The sequence below is a fragment of the Perognathus longimembris genome, chromosome 7 (assembly GCF_023159225.1).
Source record: "Perognathus longimembris pacificus isolate PPM17 chromosome 7, ASM2315922v1, whole genome shotgun sequence".
Lineage (NCBI taxonomy): Eukaryota > Metazoa > Chordata > Mammalia > Rodentia > Heteromyidae > Perognathus > Perognathus longimembris.
In genome coordinates, this window is record NC_063167.1 from 55,441,976 (window position 1) to 55,460,477 (window position 18,502).

General features: G+C 40.1%; 1 protein-coding gene across 5 annotated transcripts in view; it reads right to left on the bottom strand.

Moving 5' to 3' along the window:
- Usp33 (ubiquitin specific peptidase 33) overlaps nucleotides 1–18,196 on the bottom strand; it is a 66,166-nt gene extending 47,970 nt beyond the window's left edge. For 2 of the 5 annotated variants that reach the window (XM_048351617.1, XM_048351612.1), the window contains exons 1-4: nucleotides 17,990–18,196; nucleotides 2,560–2,691; nucleotides 2,101–2,154; nucleotides 1,390–1,452 (exon numbers count right to left, since the gene is read on the bottom strand). In XM_048351617.1, the coding sequence (XP_048207574.1) occupies nucleotides 1,390–1,452; nucleotides 2,101–2,154; nucleotides 2,560–2,640 (198 nt within the window). In that variant the 5' untranslated portion in view covers nucleotides 2,641–2,691; nucleotides 17,990–18,196. Of the gene's footprint in view, nucleotides 1–1,389; nucleotides 1,453–2,100; nucleotides 2,155–2,559; nucleotides 2,692–11,260; nucleotides 11,318–17,989 lie in introns of all 5 variants that reach the window. The other 3 variants (XM_048351613.1, XM_048351615.1, XM_048351616.1) reach the window with 3 other exon arrangements.
- Between the last annotated feature and the right edge of the window lie 306 nt (nucleotides 18,197–18,502).

The following is an 18,502-nucleotide window of genomic DNA, read 5'->3' on the forward strand; positions in this document are numbered from 1 at the left end:
TATGATTATATAAGATGAGACCAAGCAAAATCAACACCAAGAGATACAAACAGGGCTGGGGATATGGCCTAGTGGCAAGAGTGCTTGCCTCGTATACATGAGGCCCTGGGTTCGATTCCTCAGCACCACATATACAGAAAACGGCCAGAAGTGGCGCTGTGGCTCAAGTGGCAGAATGCTAGCCTTGAGCAAAAAGAAGCCAGGGACAGTGCTCAGGCCCTGAGTCCAAGGCCCAGGACTGGCCAAAAAAAAAAAAAAAAAAAAAAAAAAGAGATACAAACAGAAGGATTTTATTTTTATGTTTAATGTACTAGGTGAATTTCCTGTGACATATCCCCTGTGGTTACTGTACATGATTTTGGTACACTGGATATTGTATATATGCTTCTCTGAACTAAAGAAGGAAAAGAAAATGAGGGAGGGTGTAACAAATATGACAAGAAATGTACTCACTACCTTATTATGTAACTGTACCCCCTCTGTGCATCACTTTGTCAATAAAATTTAATTTTAAAAAAAGTAACTGCTTTAGAAAAGTAGAATGGCAAAAGAACACAAATAAATTAAAACACAAACAGTTCAAGAAATAGGTTAATAAAAGCTCTTGGATAAATAAGACGCTAGCCTCCCTCAAGAGTTGTGCAAGAGGGTCTAGCCCTACAGAAATGCCAAGGATGGCATAGAATACGTACTATTCTAGATTCTCAGAGAAGTAAATCATGCACAGCTGTGCCTTTGGGCTTTATGTATTTCAGCTTAATTAATTCTCTTGCGGAAACCTGGTTAAGAACAGTAGATGATATGGAGACATCAAGGGGCATCTTAAACACAGGTTACTTGCTGTGTGCCAAGGGCTTACGCCTATAACCCTAGCTACTCAAGAAGCTGACTATCTTAGGATTTCAGTTCAAAGCCAGTCTGGGCATTAAAGTCTAAGAGAGTGTCTCTAATTAACCAACAAAAATGCTAGACTGAAGGCATTGATGGCTCAAATAGCAAAACTCCAGCCATGAGTGAAAAAAATAAATAAGAGAACATGAGGCCTTGAGCTCATGACCCATACTAGCCAAAAATTCCACAGAGTTCACTCAAGAAACTTACAGTTTAGAATGGGAAATCCATCTACTACTATAAAAGGTGCATGCTAGAGTCACACGGAAATTATCAAACAACCACAGCAAAATAGAAAGGGTATTCCACTCAGAACGATGTACAGGAAAAAGCAATACAACATTAGTAAAATATAAATGACCTGGCTCAACCATTTCAAAAACCTAAGCATGTACTCTAACTTCAATTTTCAACAATTACCACATGCAACTCCCTAGGTTTAATTGTCAGCACCAACATATAAAATAATAGCCTTACATTTTGCAATTACATACATACCTGGGAATGTATGGTACTGTGATCTACTTGTGATTCACCACAGCCAACATAAGAACATCTATTCTATAAAATACAAAAAGGAAAATGTATTTTATAACATGCATAAATTTGTAACAGTATTACAATTGTATTTATTGTTACTTTTTTACTACATTCTTTAACTCAATGATTGAATTATTTTCCAGTTAGTTACTAAACAGTACCAGACACAAACTAAAAGCTTAACATGATTTCTAAGCTGAAAATTATGTTATCCTTAATAAAAAGCATTTATCTCAAGTAATTTACTAAAAACTCAACAAGATTCTTATAGTTAAAATCCTCCCACAGTTTGAATTTTTATTTTTTGTTATGAATAATGATGTTTTTGATGTATGTTCAATACCAAAAAAAACATTTTTTTTTTTGGTCAGTTGTGGGGCTAAACTCAGGACCTGGGCGCTGTCCCTGAGCTTTTTTTGCTCAAAACTAGCCACAGCTCCACTTCCAGTTTTTGAGTGGATAAATGGAGCTAAGAGTTGTACAGTGACTTTTCTGACTAAGCTGGCTTTGAACGATGACCCTCAGAACTCAGCTTCCTGAGTAGCTAGGATTACAAACATAAACCACTAGCACCCAGCTACAAAATTCTCTTAAGCATCAAAAAATTCTGGTTACCGTTATTTAGATATAAACTTATTTAAAATTTTCAGAAAAAAAATGTATACATACCTCCAAACATGCCCAAAGATTTGGTCCTCTGACTTTACAATCTTGACAAGTACCCTTAGGAAAAGAAATATAAAAGACAAAAGTCTGCTATATTGATATAGCCAAATATATACAATTTACATTATTTTAAAACATGAGACTCATGACTAGAGTTTTCATAGTAATTTATAAGAAACGTCTAACCAGAAGAAAAGTGAATACTACTTTTAAGGAATATTAACATATCTTTTTTTGCTTTTTGCTTGTTTTGTTTTCCCAATCCTGGGGCTTCAACTCAGGGCCTGAACACTGTCTCTGGCTTCTTTTTGCTCGAGGTTAGCATTGTACCACTTGAGCCACAGCGCCTCTTCCAGCTTTTTCTATTTATGTGGTGCTGAGGAATCAAACCCAGGGCTTCATGTAGAGGAAGCAAGCACTCTACCACTAAGCCATATTTCCAGCCCTTAACTTATATCTTACATGAGATTTCTGTATCAAATCTTCTTTTGTAATTTCACCAACTGATTCCAAATGTGGACAATGATTTAGAAAAGTTGACATTTTGTTGTAGTTATTTTCCTGTTTCCCAAGGCTTTCCAAATGAGGTAATACCTAAAAGTGACCCAAAATATTAATTAGAAAATGTTAACATGCTACAAATAATTAAAAATAAAAGTAACATAAGAATGATACAAGTCTGCAAGTTTGTCCCGCACGAGTATATTTTCAGACCAACTTCATTTGAAATAACTGAAGCTGAAATAATTGAAGCAAAATTGAACACAAATATTTTCTTTACCAAAAAAGTTTTATTAATATTAACCTACAGAAGGAGAACAAGGAAATGGGAAGGAGGCAGTCTAGCAGAGGGTGAGTAACAAGGAAATGGGAAGGAGGCAGACTAGCAGAGGGTGAGTGTGACCAAGAAACATGATAGACATAAGACTGGTTAACAATGTTTTAACGACCATATGTATGAACAAAAGTGAGTTTAATCCATATAATTTCCATATTCTGGGGATTTAATTTAGGACCTAGCCTGTTCTGGGCAGATGCTCCATCATTTGAGTTCCAGTTTTGGGGGCATGGGTTCTCAATGACCTCCTGCTCAGGCTAGCTTCAAACTGAAGTCCTCTGGATCTCAGGTCCCTGACTGACTAGGATTAATTACATGTGAAAGCCACCAGCAATCAGGCAACGGCCAAGACTTTTGCTGCTTTCTCACCTTCTGTTTTGGGTTTTCATTTTGTTGTTTTTGCAATGCTAGAGACTGAACCCAGGGTCTCTACCACTTGAACCACACCTTCAACCCTATTTTTGTTGTTGTTGGCTGTGGGGCTTGAACTAGGAGCCTGGGCACTATCTCTGAGCTCTTTTGCTCAAGGCTAGCACTTTACTACTTTGAGTCACAGTACCACTTCCTACTTTCAACCCTTTCGTTTGAACTTTTTTTTGGATACAGGAGCAAGCTAACTTTGCCTGGGCTGACCATGAACTCAAAATCCCCCTGCCTCTGCCTACCTAGTGGCATGGATTATATACATGTGTGTACTACCATGCCAACCCCCAATTAACTTTTTATAGATTAATAAAAGGAAAATTCAAGTTATTTAATTTTGAAGCACTTTGTTGGGTTTTAAGATTAACAATTACACTAGAACAAGAATTATAAAGAAGGGTAATGGAAAGCTTTATTTGCACATTGACAGCAGACCTTAATTAAACAGAAACATGTGGTATCCTGGCATTGTATTGGGATAGGCATGTTATGTCAGGGATTTCTCAGCCGCAGACATTACTGATGCCTACAGCCAGACTTTTTTTTTTTCCCTGTGGGGATCACTGCATGCATTGCTGGGTGTTTTAGCAGCATTCTAGCTTCTACCAATCAGAGCCAAACCATATTACCATCAGGCTGAACTCAGAGACTCAGTAACCAATACTCTGGGGGGACAAAATCTTCCCAGATTTTGAGAATTCATTTATCGTGATCTTTACAAGAACTGAGAGTTAGGTAGGTATCAGTATTATCTTTGTTTGCATATAAGGTTAAGAGATCCAAACTTGACTGAGTCTACATGACTGGCTCAGTTAAAGTGAGTGATTTTCAAATGAAGGTCTCAAGAGTATTCCTCCAGCTTCCTTTGCCTATATATTCTTTTTTTTTCCAATTTAATTATTGTCAAGGTGATGTACAGAGGGGTTACAGTTACATACGTAAGGTAGTGAGTACATTTCTCATCAAACTTGTTACCTCCTCCCACGTTCCTTCCTCTCCAATCCCTCCCCCAAGGTGTACAGTTATAGTTTATTGTCTGCCTGCCTATATTTTCTTAAAAACAGGTTTTTAATGCTCTTAGTTCATCTTCGGAGTTTGAGAATGCTATTTTGGAAAAAGATATGGAACTTACTAAGATCAAACAACTAATTTAGAAGCTTCACTTTCAAATATATAATAATTTTCATTATTAATGGTTTTTAAGCTATTCATTAAATCCCATAGGATTTAAACTATTTAATAGTTTATACTGCATCAAAACCCTCTGGAGAGACTACAACCTATGTCTTTTGAATTCATTGAAATAAATTTGCTGTAACAGTAATGTGTTAACTTTTTAAAAAATCATATTGAGGAATAAACCCAGAACCTTGGCAAGTACTCTACTGCCTGAGCTATACTTCAGTGTCCTTTTTTCATTTTCTTTTTTTGTGCTAGTCCTGGGGTTTGAATTCATGGCCTAAACACTTGAGCTCCAACTCCACTTTCAACTTTTTGGGATTAATGGAAATAAGAATATCACAGATTTCCTGCTAGGGCTGGCTTCAAATCTGGAACTTGAGGTCTCTGTTTCCTAAGTATCTAAGATTAAGGCATGAGCCACCAGTGCCTCACTCTTCTCCACTTCTGAGACATGATCTCACTAACTCTGTCTGCCTGGACTGGCCTCAAACTCTTTTTTTTTTTTGGCCAGTCCTGGGGCTTGGACTCAGGGCCTGAGCACTGTCCCTGGCTTCTTTTTGCTCAAGGCCACCACTCTGCCACTTGAGCCACAGCGCAACTTCTGGCCATTTTCTGTATATGTGGTGCTGGGGAATTGAACCCAGGGCCTCATGTATACGAGGCAAGCTCTCTTGCCACTAGGCCATATCCCCAGCCCATGGCCTCAAACTCTTGATCCTCTTGCCTCCACTTTCCCAGTATATAGGAATATAGGAACGCATTACCACTTTCAACTTTAAAAAAACAAAAACATTGGACTAGAAGTGTGGCTCAAAGAACAGACTATCTGTAGACTATCTGCCTTAGCAAGGGCCAAGCCTCAAGTTCCAACAAGGTACTATCAAAAAAAGAACAAAAGGATTGAGCAAAACAAATCAAATAACCACTCTATTTATACCAAGGTACATTTTAGGGTAGAAACATTTCTAAATGTTATATTAATACATATTAAGAGCTGGGAATATGACCTAGTGGCAAGAGCGCTTGCCTCCTACACATGAAGCTCTTGGTTCGATTCCCCAGCACCACATATATGGAAAACGGCCAGAAGGGGCGCTGTGGCTCAGGTGGCAGAGTGCTAGCCTTGAGCGGGAAGAAGCCAGGGACGGTGCTCAGGCCCTGAGTCCAAGGCCCAGGACTGGCCAAAAAAAAAAACATATTAAATAGTCATGTTCTAGTTTTTCAGGGCATGAAGTTAGTCATTCATTAATATTTTCTATTTCAGCCAAGCTCAGATAGACAAATGGCACATGTTTTCTCTTGTATGTGGAAGCTAGATGTAAAACACACTAGGGCATAATAAATTATACAGGACAGTAGGCATTCGCACACAGCGAGAACAAAGAATATTCTTGGGAGAATACAAAGGCACAATGCCTATGTGTCTCTGATCATACAAAATAATATATATCAAAATGAACTCCAGGAAATGGAGTTTTGTTGTTTTTTTTTCTTTCTGTCTTGTTTGTTTATATGTCTTTGGAAGGGTAAAAGGAGGCACAGAAATGGAGGGGCAAAGGGTAAGCAAATGCAGCAGTGGTACTCATTAGACACTATGTTGAGAATGAACTAAACAACTTGTAGGTAGGGATAGGAGGGAAAATTTGGGCAAGTATGAGTGAAGGTGCAACACTGTCCAAAAAGAAATGTACCCTTTACCTGACTTACGGAACTGTAACCCCTCTGTACATCATCTTTATAATAACATTTAAATTTAAAGAAATATTTCCTATTTTTTACTCATTAGAAGATTTAACAATCTTTCTCACCTATTTCTCATCTCCCTTTTTACTCAAGTACTTTCACTGCTACCCATAATGGAATAACAGGGTTCAGATTTACCTTCTCACCTTAAATAACTTTTTAAATGGACAAAATATATAAAACGAAGGTTTTTAGACATTAGATAACAGGCAGTACAAAACAGCACACTGTACCCAAAAAGATGAAAACAAGGTGAGCCCTCGGTCTGTTCTAACTCAACCTGGAAAGAATTTCTAGGCCACACAGGAACTACAGAAGAAAAGCCCAAACAACTGGAAGTCTCTTTTTGCTGAAAAGGGTGGAGAATTTAGGAAGGGTAGGGGGGCTACAACTCCTAGCGTAATAAAGAAAAGAACATAGACAACAACCAAGCTCCAGAAATCTATACAGGGTTACCAGCATATATTTATTCATTCTGCTGAGCACTAATGAGCCCACACATGGGATTAAAGCAAGGAAGGGCAAAACAACAGGGAAGGAATAAGTAGGAAATTTTTCAAAAGGTTCAACAGGGATACTTGTGCACCTATTATCAGCTACAGTTGAAAGACTTAATAATAAAGAGAATATTTAGAAGGGTACTCAGTGATGGTGGAAAAATATTATCCCTCAAGGCTATTTTGCCGCTGCCTTTATGAGGTTCAAAAAGAAGTCTTTAAGGAACCAAACTGTTCCCAAGAAACTATACTAGGATAAAGCCTAACTAAAGTCACTCAAGTTATTCATTTGGAATAATGAAGAAGAAGAAAAAAAAAAACAGCACCCAACAAAGATAAAAATCAATGTTGACATCGAATAAAAAATAATACAGAGACATGAAAAAAGAAGTAACTTGGGACTGGGGATGTAACTTGATAAGCTCAGTGACGGAGACTATCTAGCATACGCAAGACCCTAGGATCTACTCCTGGCACTACAAGAAAACAAACAAAAGAAAACTTGTTCCACAAGCAAGAAGAGAGGAAGACACACAGAAATCGTTCTACAGATGAAAAAAAGTCTGAGACCAACAATGCAGTAGATAGGATTAAGAGCAGGTTAGAAAAAGAATAATGAACAGCAAAAAAAAAAAAAATCAAATTCCAAAACACACCATTTAATAAGCTGTAAGAAAAAATTCAAATTTGATGAGAACTACATAATTAAACAATAAACTTCTTAGCCATGAAAAGTAAAGTCCTGTTATTTGTGAAAACACAGATGTAACTAGAAATCACCATGCTAAGTGAAAAAAAAACTAGGCACACAGACAGGTACACAGAATCAAAAAGAGTTCAACAGAGATGCTGATTAAGGGGGGAAAAAAATACAAAACTGGACAGGAGCTGGCCACCATCATGCCTACAATGCCAGCATACCTATAATCATAAGGACTGTATGCCTAGCTAGAAATAACACCTCCCGTTCTTTTCCTGTGATTAATTGGAGATAAGTCTCACAGGACTTTACTGCCCAGGCTGGCTTTAGACCGTGATCCTCAGATCTCGGCCTCCTGAGTTGCTATGATTACAGGCGTGAGCCACCAGCACCCAAGCTAAAAGTTATTTTTAAAGCTAGGTGTGGGAGCACTGTTCTGAGGCTGGAAGATGGCAAGTCTGAGGCCTGCTCACCTACATAGTGACTTACACCGCTCATCTTGCTTATATCCTGACTAAAAAGGGCTGGGAATGTGGCTTATTGGTATAGTGCTTACTTAGCATGCATGAAGCCCTGGGTTTAATTCCTCAAGACCACATAAACAGAAAAAGCTGAAAGTGGGGCTGTGGATCAAGTGGTAGAGTGCTATGCTAGCCTTGAGCAAAAGCAGCTCAGAGACAGTGCCCATGCCCTGAGTTCAAGCCCCAGGACTGGCAAAAAAATATATTAAGTTTAAAATGGGGGTCGGTGGCATGCCTCAGGTTGCAGAGAATCATCCATGGAGCAAAAGTGTCAGATACCAAGTTCAAGTCCTAGTCTTGGACCAAAAAAAGGTTTAAAATGTTTTCAATTATTTTTGTTGCTATGGATTGAACCAGGGCCTAAGAACATGTTCTATGACTGAGCTACAAGCCTAGCTTAAAAAGTTTTCATTGCTATAAAATGAAATGCCTTTTATTTTGTAAGAGCTTCTATTGAACTTCTAATGTTAACATTTCCTTCATCTGTCCCTGAGATCCTCAGCTCAAGACTAGTGCTCTACCACTTGAGCCACAGCACCACTTCCGTTTTTTCTGGTGGTTAATTGGAGATAAGAGTCTCACAGGCTTTCCTGCCTGGGCTGGCTTTGAACCAAGATCCTCAGATCTGGGGTTGGGAATATGGCCTAGTGGCAAGAGTGCTTGCCTTGTATACATGAAGCCCTGGGTTGGATTCCCCAGCACCATGTATATAGAAAACGGCCAGAAGTGGCGCTGTGGCTCAAGTGGCAGAGTGCTAGCCTTGAGCAAAAAGAAGCCAGGAACAGTGCTCAGACCATGAGTCCAAAGCCCACGACTGGCAAAAAAAAAAAAAAAAAAAGCTCAGGGGTAGTGCCCAGGCCCTGAGTTCAGGACTCAATGACTGGCTAAAAAAAAAAAAGATCCTCAGATCTCAGCCACCTGAATAGTGGGATTACAGGCATGAGCCACCAGTGCCCAGCCACTCCTTCATTCTAATATGTCTAGTTTTGTAGAGTATCTTTTTATATTGCTCAAAGCTTTGGTCTATCTGGAATTTATGTTAATAGGAGCCCAATTTCAATGTCTTCCAGGTAAGCAGAGAGCTGTACCAGCACTGTTTATTAAATAACCTATTTCCCACTAACTTGAACACTACCTTTATTCTTTATTAAATGTTCATAATATATTCTTAAAGCCACTACTTTGTTCACCTATGCCAATACTATACTAATCTGATTACAGAGGTTATATGGATCATTTTGTCAACTAGAAGGCATAACTTCACTATTCTTTGGGGGACTTTTTTTTTTTTTTGCTATTCTCTGAAAATATTGGAATAGTGAGATTTGCCTTTTATTTCCTAATATTAAAAGCAATTATTTTATCATTGCAGTGAATTTATTAGAATGTCTAAGATAATATTGAACACAAAACTGATCATGAGCAACCAGTCAAGTTCCTACTTTTAATAAGTCTTGCTATTTAAGATATTTGCTCTCAATTCCCTCTCTATTTAGATGTTTTATTAGAAATAATCTTGACAGGCAAGCAGTGATGGCTCATGCCTACAATCCTAGCTACTCAGTAGGTTGAGATCGGCAGATCATAATTTAAAGCCAGCCATGGGCAAATCTGAGAGACTTATCTCCAGTTAACCAGCAAAAAGCCAGGAACTAGTTGAGTGCCAATGGCTCACACTATAATTCTAGCTACTCAGGAGGCTGACATCTGAGGATGGCTGTTCAAAGCCAGCTAGGTCAGTTCATGAAACTATTATCTCCAATTAACCACAATGCAAGGCTTAAGCAAAGAAAAAACTCAGGGAAAGTGCCCAAGCCTTGAGTTCAAGCCCTGGGACTGGCACACACACAAAGGCCAGGAACTAGAGGTGTGGCTGAAGAGAGAGAGGCCATGAATTCAAGCTCCAGTACTAGCAAAAAAAATCTTAATGTATTTCATCAAATGACCTCTCAGAAGCTATTAATGGCTTACCACACTTTTTGCTTCATTTGTTTATATAATCTATTAACAAAACAGACATTGGTGAAACTAGACCCTACTGGATCAAAACATATTATGTGTCCATACTTAGTCTATTGCCTAATATTGTTTAGAAATTTTATATTTCTAGACATAAGTGAAACTGATCTTTATTAGCAGCATCTTATTCAGAGATAAAAATGTGTCTTTCGGGCTGGGGATATATGGCCTAGTGGCAAGAGTGCTTGCCTCGTATAAATGAAGTCCTGGGTTCAATTCCCCAGCACCACATATACAGAAAACGGCCAGAAGTAGCGCTGTGGTTCAAGTGACAGAGTGCTAGCCTTGAGCAAAAAAAGAAGCCAGGGACAGTGCGCAAGCCCTGAGTCTAAGCCCCAGGACTAGCCAGAAAAAAAAAAAAAAGGAAAAAAAAGAATTGTTAAAAAAAAAATGTGTCTTTCCCAGAAAGCAATGAGCAGCTTTGCATCTTCAATTCTTCAATGGTGGAGAATAGGTTTTTGGCGGGGGGGGGGGGGGGGGGGTTGCTTTTTTTTTTTCCTTTTCTAGTCCTGGGCCTTGGACTCAGGGCCTGATGAGCACTGTCCCTGGCTTCTTTTTGCTCAAGGCCACTTGAGCCACAGCGCCACTTATGGCCGTTTTCTATATATGTGGTGCTTGGGAATTGAACCCAAGGCTTCATGTATATGAGGCAAGCACTCTTGCCACTAGGCCGTATTCCCAGCCAGGGTTTTCTTTATTATAAGGATATGTTCTTCATAAATTAAATAAAACTCAGTGGTGAAACCATCTGCTATACCGCCCTTTTCAAGGGCAAATCTTTCACCTATTTCCCCCCTGCGGTACTAGAGATTAAACCTAGGACTTTGAGCATGGCAGGCAGTCTCTCTAACATTTGAGCTACATCTCCAGCCATATTACTTTTGTTTTGCTTTTGAGAGTCTTGCTAAACTTTTCATAGGCTGTCACTCTTCTTGCTTCTGCCTCTCAAGTAGCTGGGATTACACCAGTGAACCTATGCTCATCTTTTAAGCCTTTGTTGGGAACTGGTTAATTCAAGTTTTTACTTCTGAAGTCAGTTCCATTCACTTACATTGTGCTACAGTACCATCCATCTCCTCTTGAAATAACTTTAGCATTATAAATGAAATGCATAGTCTCAAAAAAAATATGAAGCCAAGCATCAGTGGCTCACACCTGTAATCTTAGCTACGCAGGACACTGAAATCTGAGAATGATGGTTTGAAGCCAGCCCAAGCAGACACATCTGAGCAATTCTTACCTCCAATTAACCAATAAAGATCTGGAAGTAGAAGTGTAGCTCCAAATGGTAGTCTGCCTTTAAGGAAAAAGCAAAACAAAAATGTGAATTCAAGCCAAAATACTAGCACACGCAAAAAAAATCTGAAAAACATTTTATTAAAACCTCTCATACTTGAGGGCATATGGTTTTCTACTCCATTTTCCTTTCACAAGAGTTTATTGAGTTCATTGGGTTTTACTAAGAAATAGCCTTGGGATTTCTTTTTTCCTGATTTTCTTTTTTCTGTTTCCAATTCTACTAAACAGTTTTATTTTTAAACTACATATTCTACTTGATTTTGGCTTTATTTTCTTAATCCCTAAAGATGAGTACTGAGTTTGGTTTTTGTGTGGTTTTTTTTTTTTTTTTGGGGGGGGGGGTAGTTTTTTGCCAGGCCTGAGGCTTGAACTCTGTGCCTGGGCACTGTCCCTGATCTTCTTTTACTCAGGCCAGCACTCTACTTCCTGAGCCACAGCGCCACTTCTGGCTTTTTCTGTTTATGCAGTACTAAGGAACTCAGGGCTCCACGAGCACTCTACAACTAAGCCACATTTCTAGCCCTTGATCTCTTTTTTTAACTTCACTCTATAAAAATTTTAATGATACATTCCTAGGCCAAGCAAGATGGCACATACCTGAAATCCCAGCTCCTGGGAGGCAAAGGAATCCTTTGGCCCAAGAATTCAAGGCTAACCTAAGCAACATAGCAGGACCCTGCCCCAAGAGAAAATATTTCAAATGTCCATAAATGTCCTTCAAAATGGAAAACTTCAAAAATGCAACTTCTCCTGTTTCCTACTGAAAGACATGTTTTCATTGCTTTCTAAACAGTACACTCAAATACTGCCTCGGAGGAAAGACACAGGTTTGAAACTTCGAAGATGGATTATTTGTTAAGCCTCAAGCAAAACAAAAAATAAGAATAAAATATACTATATCAAAATAATTTAATGAGGGGTGGGATGTAGCTCAGTTGCAAAGTGCGTGCCTAGCAAATTCAACGTCCTGGATTCCATCCCCAGTACCAAAAAAGAAAAGACATACACATACACACACACATACACACACACACACACACACACACACACACAAAACTGACTTGTCAATAGTTTTAACTTAGACTATGACTCTACTATTATTAAAACTAATCTGACTAGCCCATAAACAATGAATACTAATTTAATTTCCTGCTTTGAAATAATTTTAACAGCAAAAATGTAATCGTTTATGGCTAATCATTCTAAATTTATAAGAAAATTGCTATTCAACAAAAGCCAAAATTGGACCAATGGAAGAATCAATAAAGCAGAAAATTTTCTTTCACTCTCATTCAGTCCACAGTACATATTCTTAGAGTTTTTACCAATGTAATCTACTGGCAAGCATGTTAAATAACTATGTCTTTTCTGGGCACCAGCAGTTCATGCCTGCAATCCTAGTTACTCAGGACATTGAAATTTGAGGATCATAGTTCAAAGCCAAACCAGGCTTGAAAGTCTAATAGACTCTTATCATCAATTAACCAAGAAAAAGCTGAAAGTAGAGGTATGGTACAGTGGTAGTATCAGCATTGAGTGAAAAAGCTAAGAGACAGTGTTCAGGCTCTGAGTTCAAGGCCCAATACCAGTAAAATATACATTTCCTGTTCTTAATACAAGTATTCATTAGGCAAAATCCTTCAAATCTACATGAAGATTTGAAGACCTCAAAAGCAGTCCTAAAATATTTGCCTAACCATTCTTAATTTTCATTTAAAATTGGGAAAGTAGGAAAATTAATAATTTTATTCCTCTTCTTAGAAATATATATCTGACCCTTAACAACCTAATTAATGAGAGCTTTGTAGAACACTGAGAGCAAGCCCTGAGTTCAAATTACAGTACCATCATAAAAGAAAAAAAAAGTCTACTAAGAAAACTGTATAGGCCCCTAGCCAATTAATCTTCCTACAGTAACCTGTGCTGGAATCTGTTCTTTTTGTGTACATGTATGAGGAGAGAGGCTTAAACTCAGTACCTTGTGACATCCCTGGTGTACTGCCACTTGAGCCCCTACCTCCAGTCCAGTATTTGGCTGGCTAATTGGAGGGGAAGTTTCACAGACTTTTTTGCCTAGGCTGGCCTTGATCTTCCAGGTCCCAGCCTCTTGAGTAGTTATAATCACAAGCATGAGTCATCAGAGCCCAACTATGGAATCTGTTCTTAATTCTGCCACAATTATCCTAAATTCTAAAACAGCAATCTTCATGCCAAATAAAACCTTTTAATATTAGTGTTTCTTACAAACATAATTTGCCCAAAGAGAAAATAATCTGTTCAAGGAGTGATAAGGTACGATAATTGTAATTTCACTTAGCTTAAATAATCACCAGAAAGAAAGAAGACATGAATTAATGAATGTGCTAGAGGTTTAATAAAAGGATCAAATAAACTGATGGTAATTTCTACTCAAAGTCTCACTCTGAACAATATTGAGGATTACAAACCAAACACTGACATTAAGAGGCAGTCATCCTAAAGTATCTTTATTCTAAATTAAGCATCCTTATTTGCTCTAGAGATCAGACACATAGGGTTTTTTTCAACACATTTTTTTTTTTTTTTTTTTTTTTTTTTTTTTTTTTTGCCAGTCCTGGGCCTTGGACTCAGGGCCTGAGCACTGTCCCTGGCTTCTTTTTGCTCAAGGCTAGCACTCTGCCACTTGAGTCACAGCGCCACTTCTGGCCATTTTCTGTATATGTGGTGAATGTGTGGGGAATCGAACCCAGAGCTTCAAGTATACGAGGCAAGCGCTCTTGCCACTAGGCCATATCCCCAGCCCTTCAACAGTTATTAATGATATTGACAGTGTGGACTACTTGATTTGAAGCTGAACGATTTTCCACAAAGAAATCACTATTTAAAAAACAAAAAATAACCTGAATTCAGAATCCTATGACTATGTTTGCTTGGTGTGCTCCTGTTATCCCAGCTAGGAAAAGCCTAAAATAGGTAAATCGAAGTTCAAGCATGCACAGAGGCTGGACTCAAGATCCTTTATCAAAAAATGACCAGTATAAAAAAGGGCTGAAGGCACTGGTGAAGCCATAGAGCACCCGCCAAGCACAGCTCTAAGTTTAAACCCCAGTACTCCCGATATCCCTGCTCCCCCCCCCCAAAAAAAAAACAAAGAAAAGTGCAGACATCATGTTCAAATGAAAACCACTGTAAGGAAAATTGCCAAAGTTCTCTCCTTGTTAAATGCTGGCCTTACTCTCCTCTTATTGTTACTATCCTCAACACCTTATAGTTCTTTTTTTAGTCTTCTCAAATAACTAATTTGAAAGCCAGCAACTAGTCAACATGCTCTATCATGGGCTTTTGGTGGGAAGGGGAGAGAGCACTAGGAATTGAACCCAAGGCTTCACATCTGTGCTAGCTCCTCATCCTTCACAAACTATCTTTTAAACAAACCTCAGTATCACCTTGGATGGCACCTTTACATTTTATCAATTATTGCCTTCTGCTGCTTTTATCATAAGTTCGCAACATGCTTCTAGGTCATCAGCTAAATAGGATTTTATTTCACATCTAGATTATTCAACAAGAATGCTTGTTAACAGACATATTTGTTACCTAGCCCCCATATTCTTTCAAATAATCTCATTTTTCACCTGTATGGACAGTTTCCCCACAAACCAGCAGCTTCCCATCTCAGCCACCTCATTGTTTCTCCCCTAATTTCCCAGCACCTCAGAAGATTACCTAGACCCAACTAAACACCTGGGGAAGTGCAGAGAATTTTTCACAGATAACCACAATCAGTAAGGACTAGGGGTAGGTAGAAAAACACTCATCCCAATTTCCCTGGAAGAACTATCCTGAAGCATTCCCTCACTTACACTTCCTGCATCCAGAGTGTTACCTGAGTGTCTGAGTTCAAGATACACTTCAGGGAAGGCCCCAAATGATGCTGTCAACCAATTGTTTATACTGAAATATCACATGAAACCCCACTAGTATATATGTTTAATATTAGTTCTAAAAGACCTAGTTAAGATTTATTTCAATTACAAAGTTACCCAAGTAATCTTCCAAACTCTACTTTCTCCCAATCACAAATTATTCTGCCAGGAAGGGGAAAGGATTTACCATCTCCCTGGTCCAAATCCCTGAAGCACTTATTGTTGTTTTATTTGGATTTTTTGTTTGGTGTTGGTGCCAGTCCTAGGGCTGGAACTCAGGTCCTAAGCCCTGTCTCTGACTTTTTTTTCCCTTTCTTTTCCTCAAGGCTAGTGCTCTACCACTTTGATTCACAGCGCTACTTTCGCCTATTTGGTGGTTAATTGGAGATAAGAGTCTCATGAACTTTCCTGCTCAGACTGGCTTCAAATGTGATTCTCAGATCTCATCCTCCTGAGTAGCTAGGATTACAGGTGTGGACTACAAATGCCCAACAAGCATTCTTTCTTAAATAATCGTTCCCATTTACATACTGCACATAACCCACAAACTTTCTTACACACTTAAACCAACTATTTTCATCTCAGACCTTGGAGTTTTCAACTAATTAAATGGTGCCTGAATTCACATACAGACTTTTTTAGAGTTTTAAAAACAACATTAAAGAAACAGAGCTACACAGATCTTAATTCTAACAACTCAGGAGGCTAAGACTAGAGAGGGCCACCAATCTGGCAAAATTTTATTGAGGTCTTCCCTCAATAAAAGGGAAGAGGGGAGGAAAAGAAGGGAGGAAAGGTGAAAGGGGGGGAGGAGAAAGAAACTGAAGGGAAGGAAAGATAGGGGGAAGGAGGAGGGGAAGAGTAGAAAGGAGGTGAAAAGAGAAGGGAGATGAAGAGAGGGGAGAGTAGGGGAGAAGGAAATAAAGCAGAGGGAAAGAGAAGGGAAGGGAAAATAGAAACAGAAGGGAGAGAAAAGAGAAAGGAAGGAAGCAAAGGGGGAAGGAAATCAAGTTGTTACTCAATTCCTTCTCTAAAAAAAAAACTACATATTTCTCACCCCAAATCTTTCAGCATTTTACATACTTCATATTCTTGCAGATTTCAGCTTGTTATACTATAGGTCATAGAACTCTAGCCTTAATCTATCTACACTGCAACTTATATTGAAATCTGCTTTGGCAACATTGTAAGGAAATTCTGATTCTTACACAATCTTCTGATGTGGGGAAAGACTTTCTTCCCATTCCTCAGAGGACTGACATGAAGACCAAATAAAAGGTCATTGAAAATTCTAATAGTAATACATTGTCAGCATTATCTCCTTCACTGTTAATTTTTCTTACCTACTTACTATATATACCACTAAACTGTAGGCATATAAAATAATGCTTCTGATAGTTTACAAGTAACTGAAAAAAGAGAAAAAAAGCACTCAAAGAAAAAGTGAAAGTTAGTAATAAACCAGATCAAAAGAAACCATCTTAAACAGAATATCCCTCATTTGCGCATTGAGTAAATATTTTATTCAAAAATGTTTTGTACTTTTTTCTCTATCTTGCAAAAGTAACATAAAACACCTAAAACAGTGCAAATTACTTTTTCTTAAATTTAGCATTATTTTTCATTAAGATTCAGATTTTAGCAGTACAAAAAGCAATATTTCTATTAGGTTCAAGCTAAATAGTCTAGTATGATCATATGATCTGGTCAATTGTGCTGTCTTAATCAGAAATGAAACTAGGATGGATGCATTACTTTTGGAAACAGGTTTTCCTTCACTGAAAAAAAGAAAACTGATCAAACGGGGGAGGGGGGCAGGAGGGGAGGGAACCATATTCCGCGTAAGCGTACGTACTAATCAGAAAGTCTTGAGATCCTGGAGCTGGTTCTCCGTTTATATTACACTGTCTGGCCAGGGTGCTACCTTCGGTCTCAATTTTCCCAGGCCTAATGCCAGTTACAGGAGAATGTAAACCCTAAATATTACATACTCTGAGCGCAAAACACCTAGAAAAACAAAAAATCTCATTGTCCAACAGCTCAACTTGCACCTCATAAATATTCAAATGACAAACATTTTAAATTTGAGAAATATTTATGAGGGATGTGGGAAAACAACCAGGGTGGAAATTTGACCCAAACCAAAACTGCAGATGGACAGACGGTAAGACTGGACTGAACCCAAACCAAAACGTCAGGCAAAGAAAAATTATAGGGACAATGACACCTCGGTTTTCCTGTCCCTAACAATGAATAACGGGGCCGCATGAACGGGTCTGGACACCCCACGCCGCAAAATGAAAGCAGAAGCCAGGAGGGAGCGCCGCGGTTCTCGGTGGTTCGCGTCCCCCGAGACGAGCTCGAGGCCAGTGTGGGGATGGAGGGGGAAGGGAGCGAGCAAGGAGGCGCGGCTCCGCCCCCCCCACCCCCGGCTCCCGCCGCCTAGCCGCGCGCCTCCGGGTCACGGTCCCTTCAACCACCCCAGGTGCGTGTCCTCCACCGCCGGACGCCGGCCCACGGGCCGGTCACCGTGTGATTTCTACCGCGCTTGGCACAGAGGGACCAGGCCTCGTTCCCGCCACGCGTGCATGCCATCACCCTGGGAATCAAGAACCAAAGGCCGCGGCGCCCGGCGCGCGGCCCGAGAGAATCGAGCCCGGCCACCTAGCAAAGGGCCCCAGAGCCCTTCAGCCCCGCGCCGAGAACCGCACTCGGCCCCGGTCCGCCCCGCCCCGCCGCACCGCGCTGCGCTGCGTCGCGCTCACCTCCACCGCCTTCTCCACCGGCCCCGCCAGCGCAGCCACGGTGGTCTGCAGCTGCACCTCCGCACACCTCTCCTCTCCTCTCCTCCCCCGGCCTCCGACCCTAGCCGGGTTGACTCGGGAAGACAGCAGAAAGGCTCCGCTGCGTAGCCCTCAAGGTCCCCGCCTCCGAGCCTGCCACTTCCCCCACCAGCTGCGGCTCCTTCCGGCGTCTCCTCGCCGCTGCGGGCGTCTAGGGTTGGCCGGGGCGGGAGGGGGCGGGGCAGGGCCGCATCGGGGCGGGGCCGGAGCCAGGCCCAGCTGCCCCGCCCCGCCGGAGCTCTTAGCCTTTGACAGCAGCCAGCTGTACTCTCACCGCAAGGGCCATGGGTTAAGGCATTAGGGAGATTTGCGGTTTTTACATGTGTTGTCCCTCTCTTTCCTCGTCACACACGACTATCATGGGGTCTGTCTCACTGCGTTACAAAATGTATAATGGGTGGGCCCTGTAGGGCCCCCAGGTTTGCGACCTTGTAC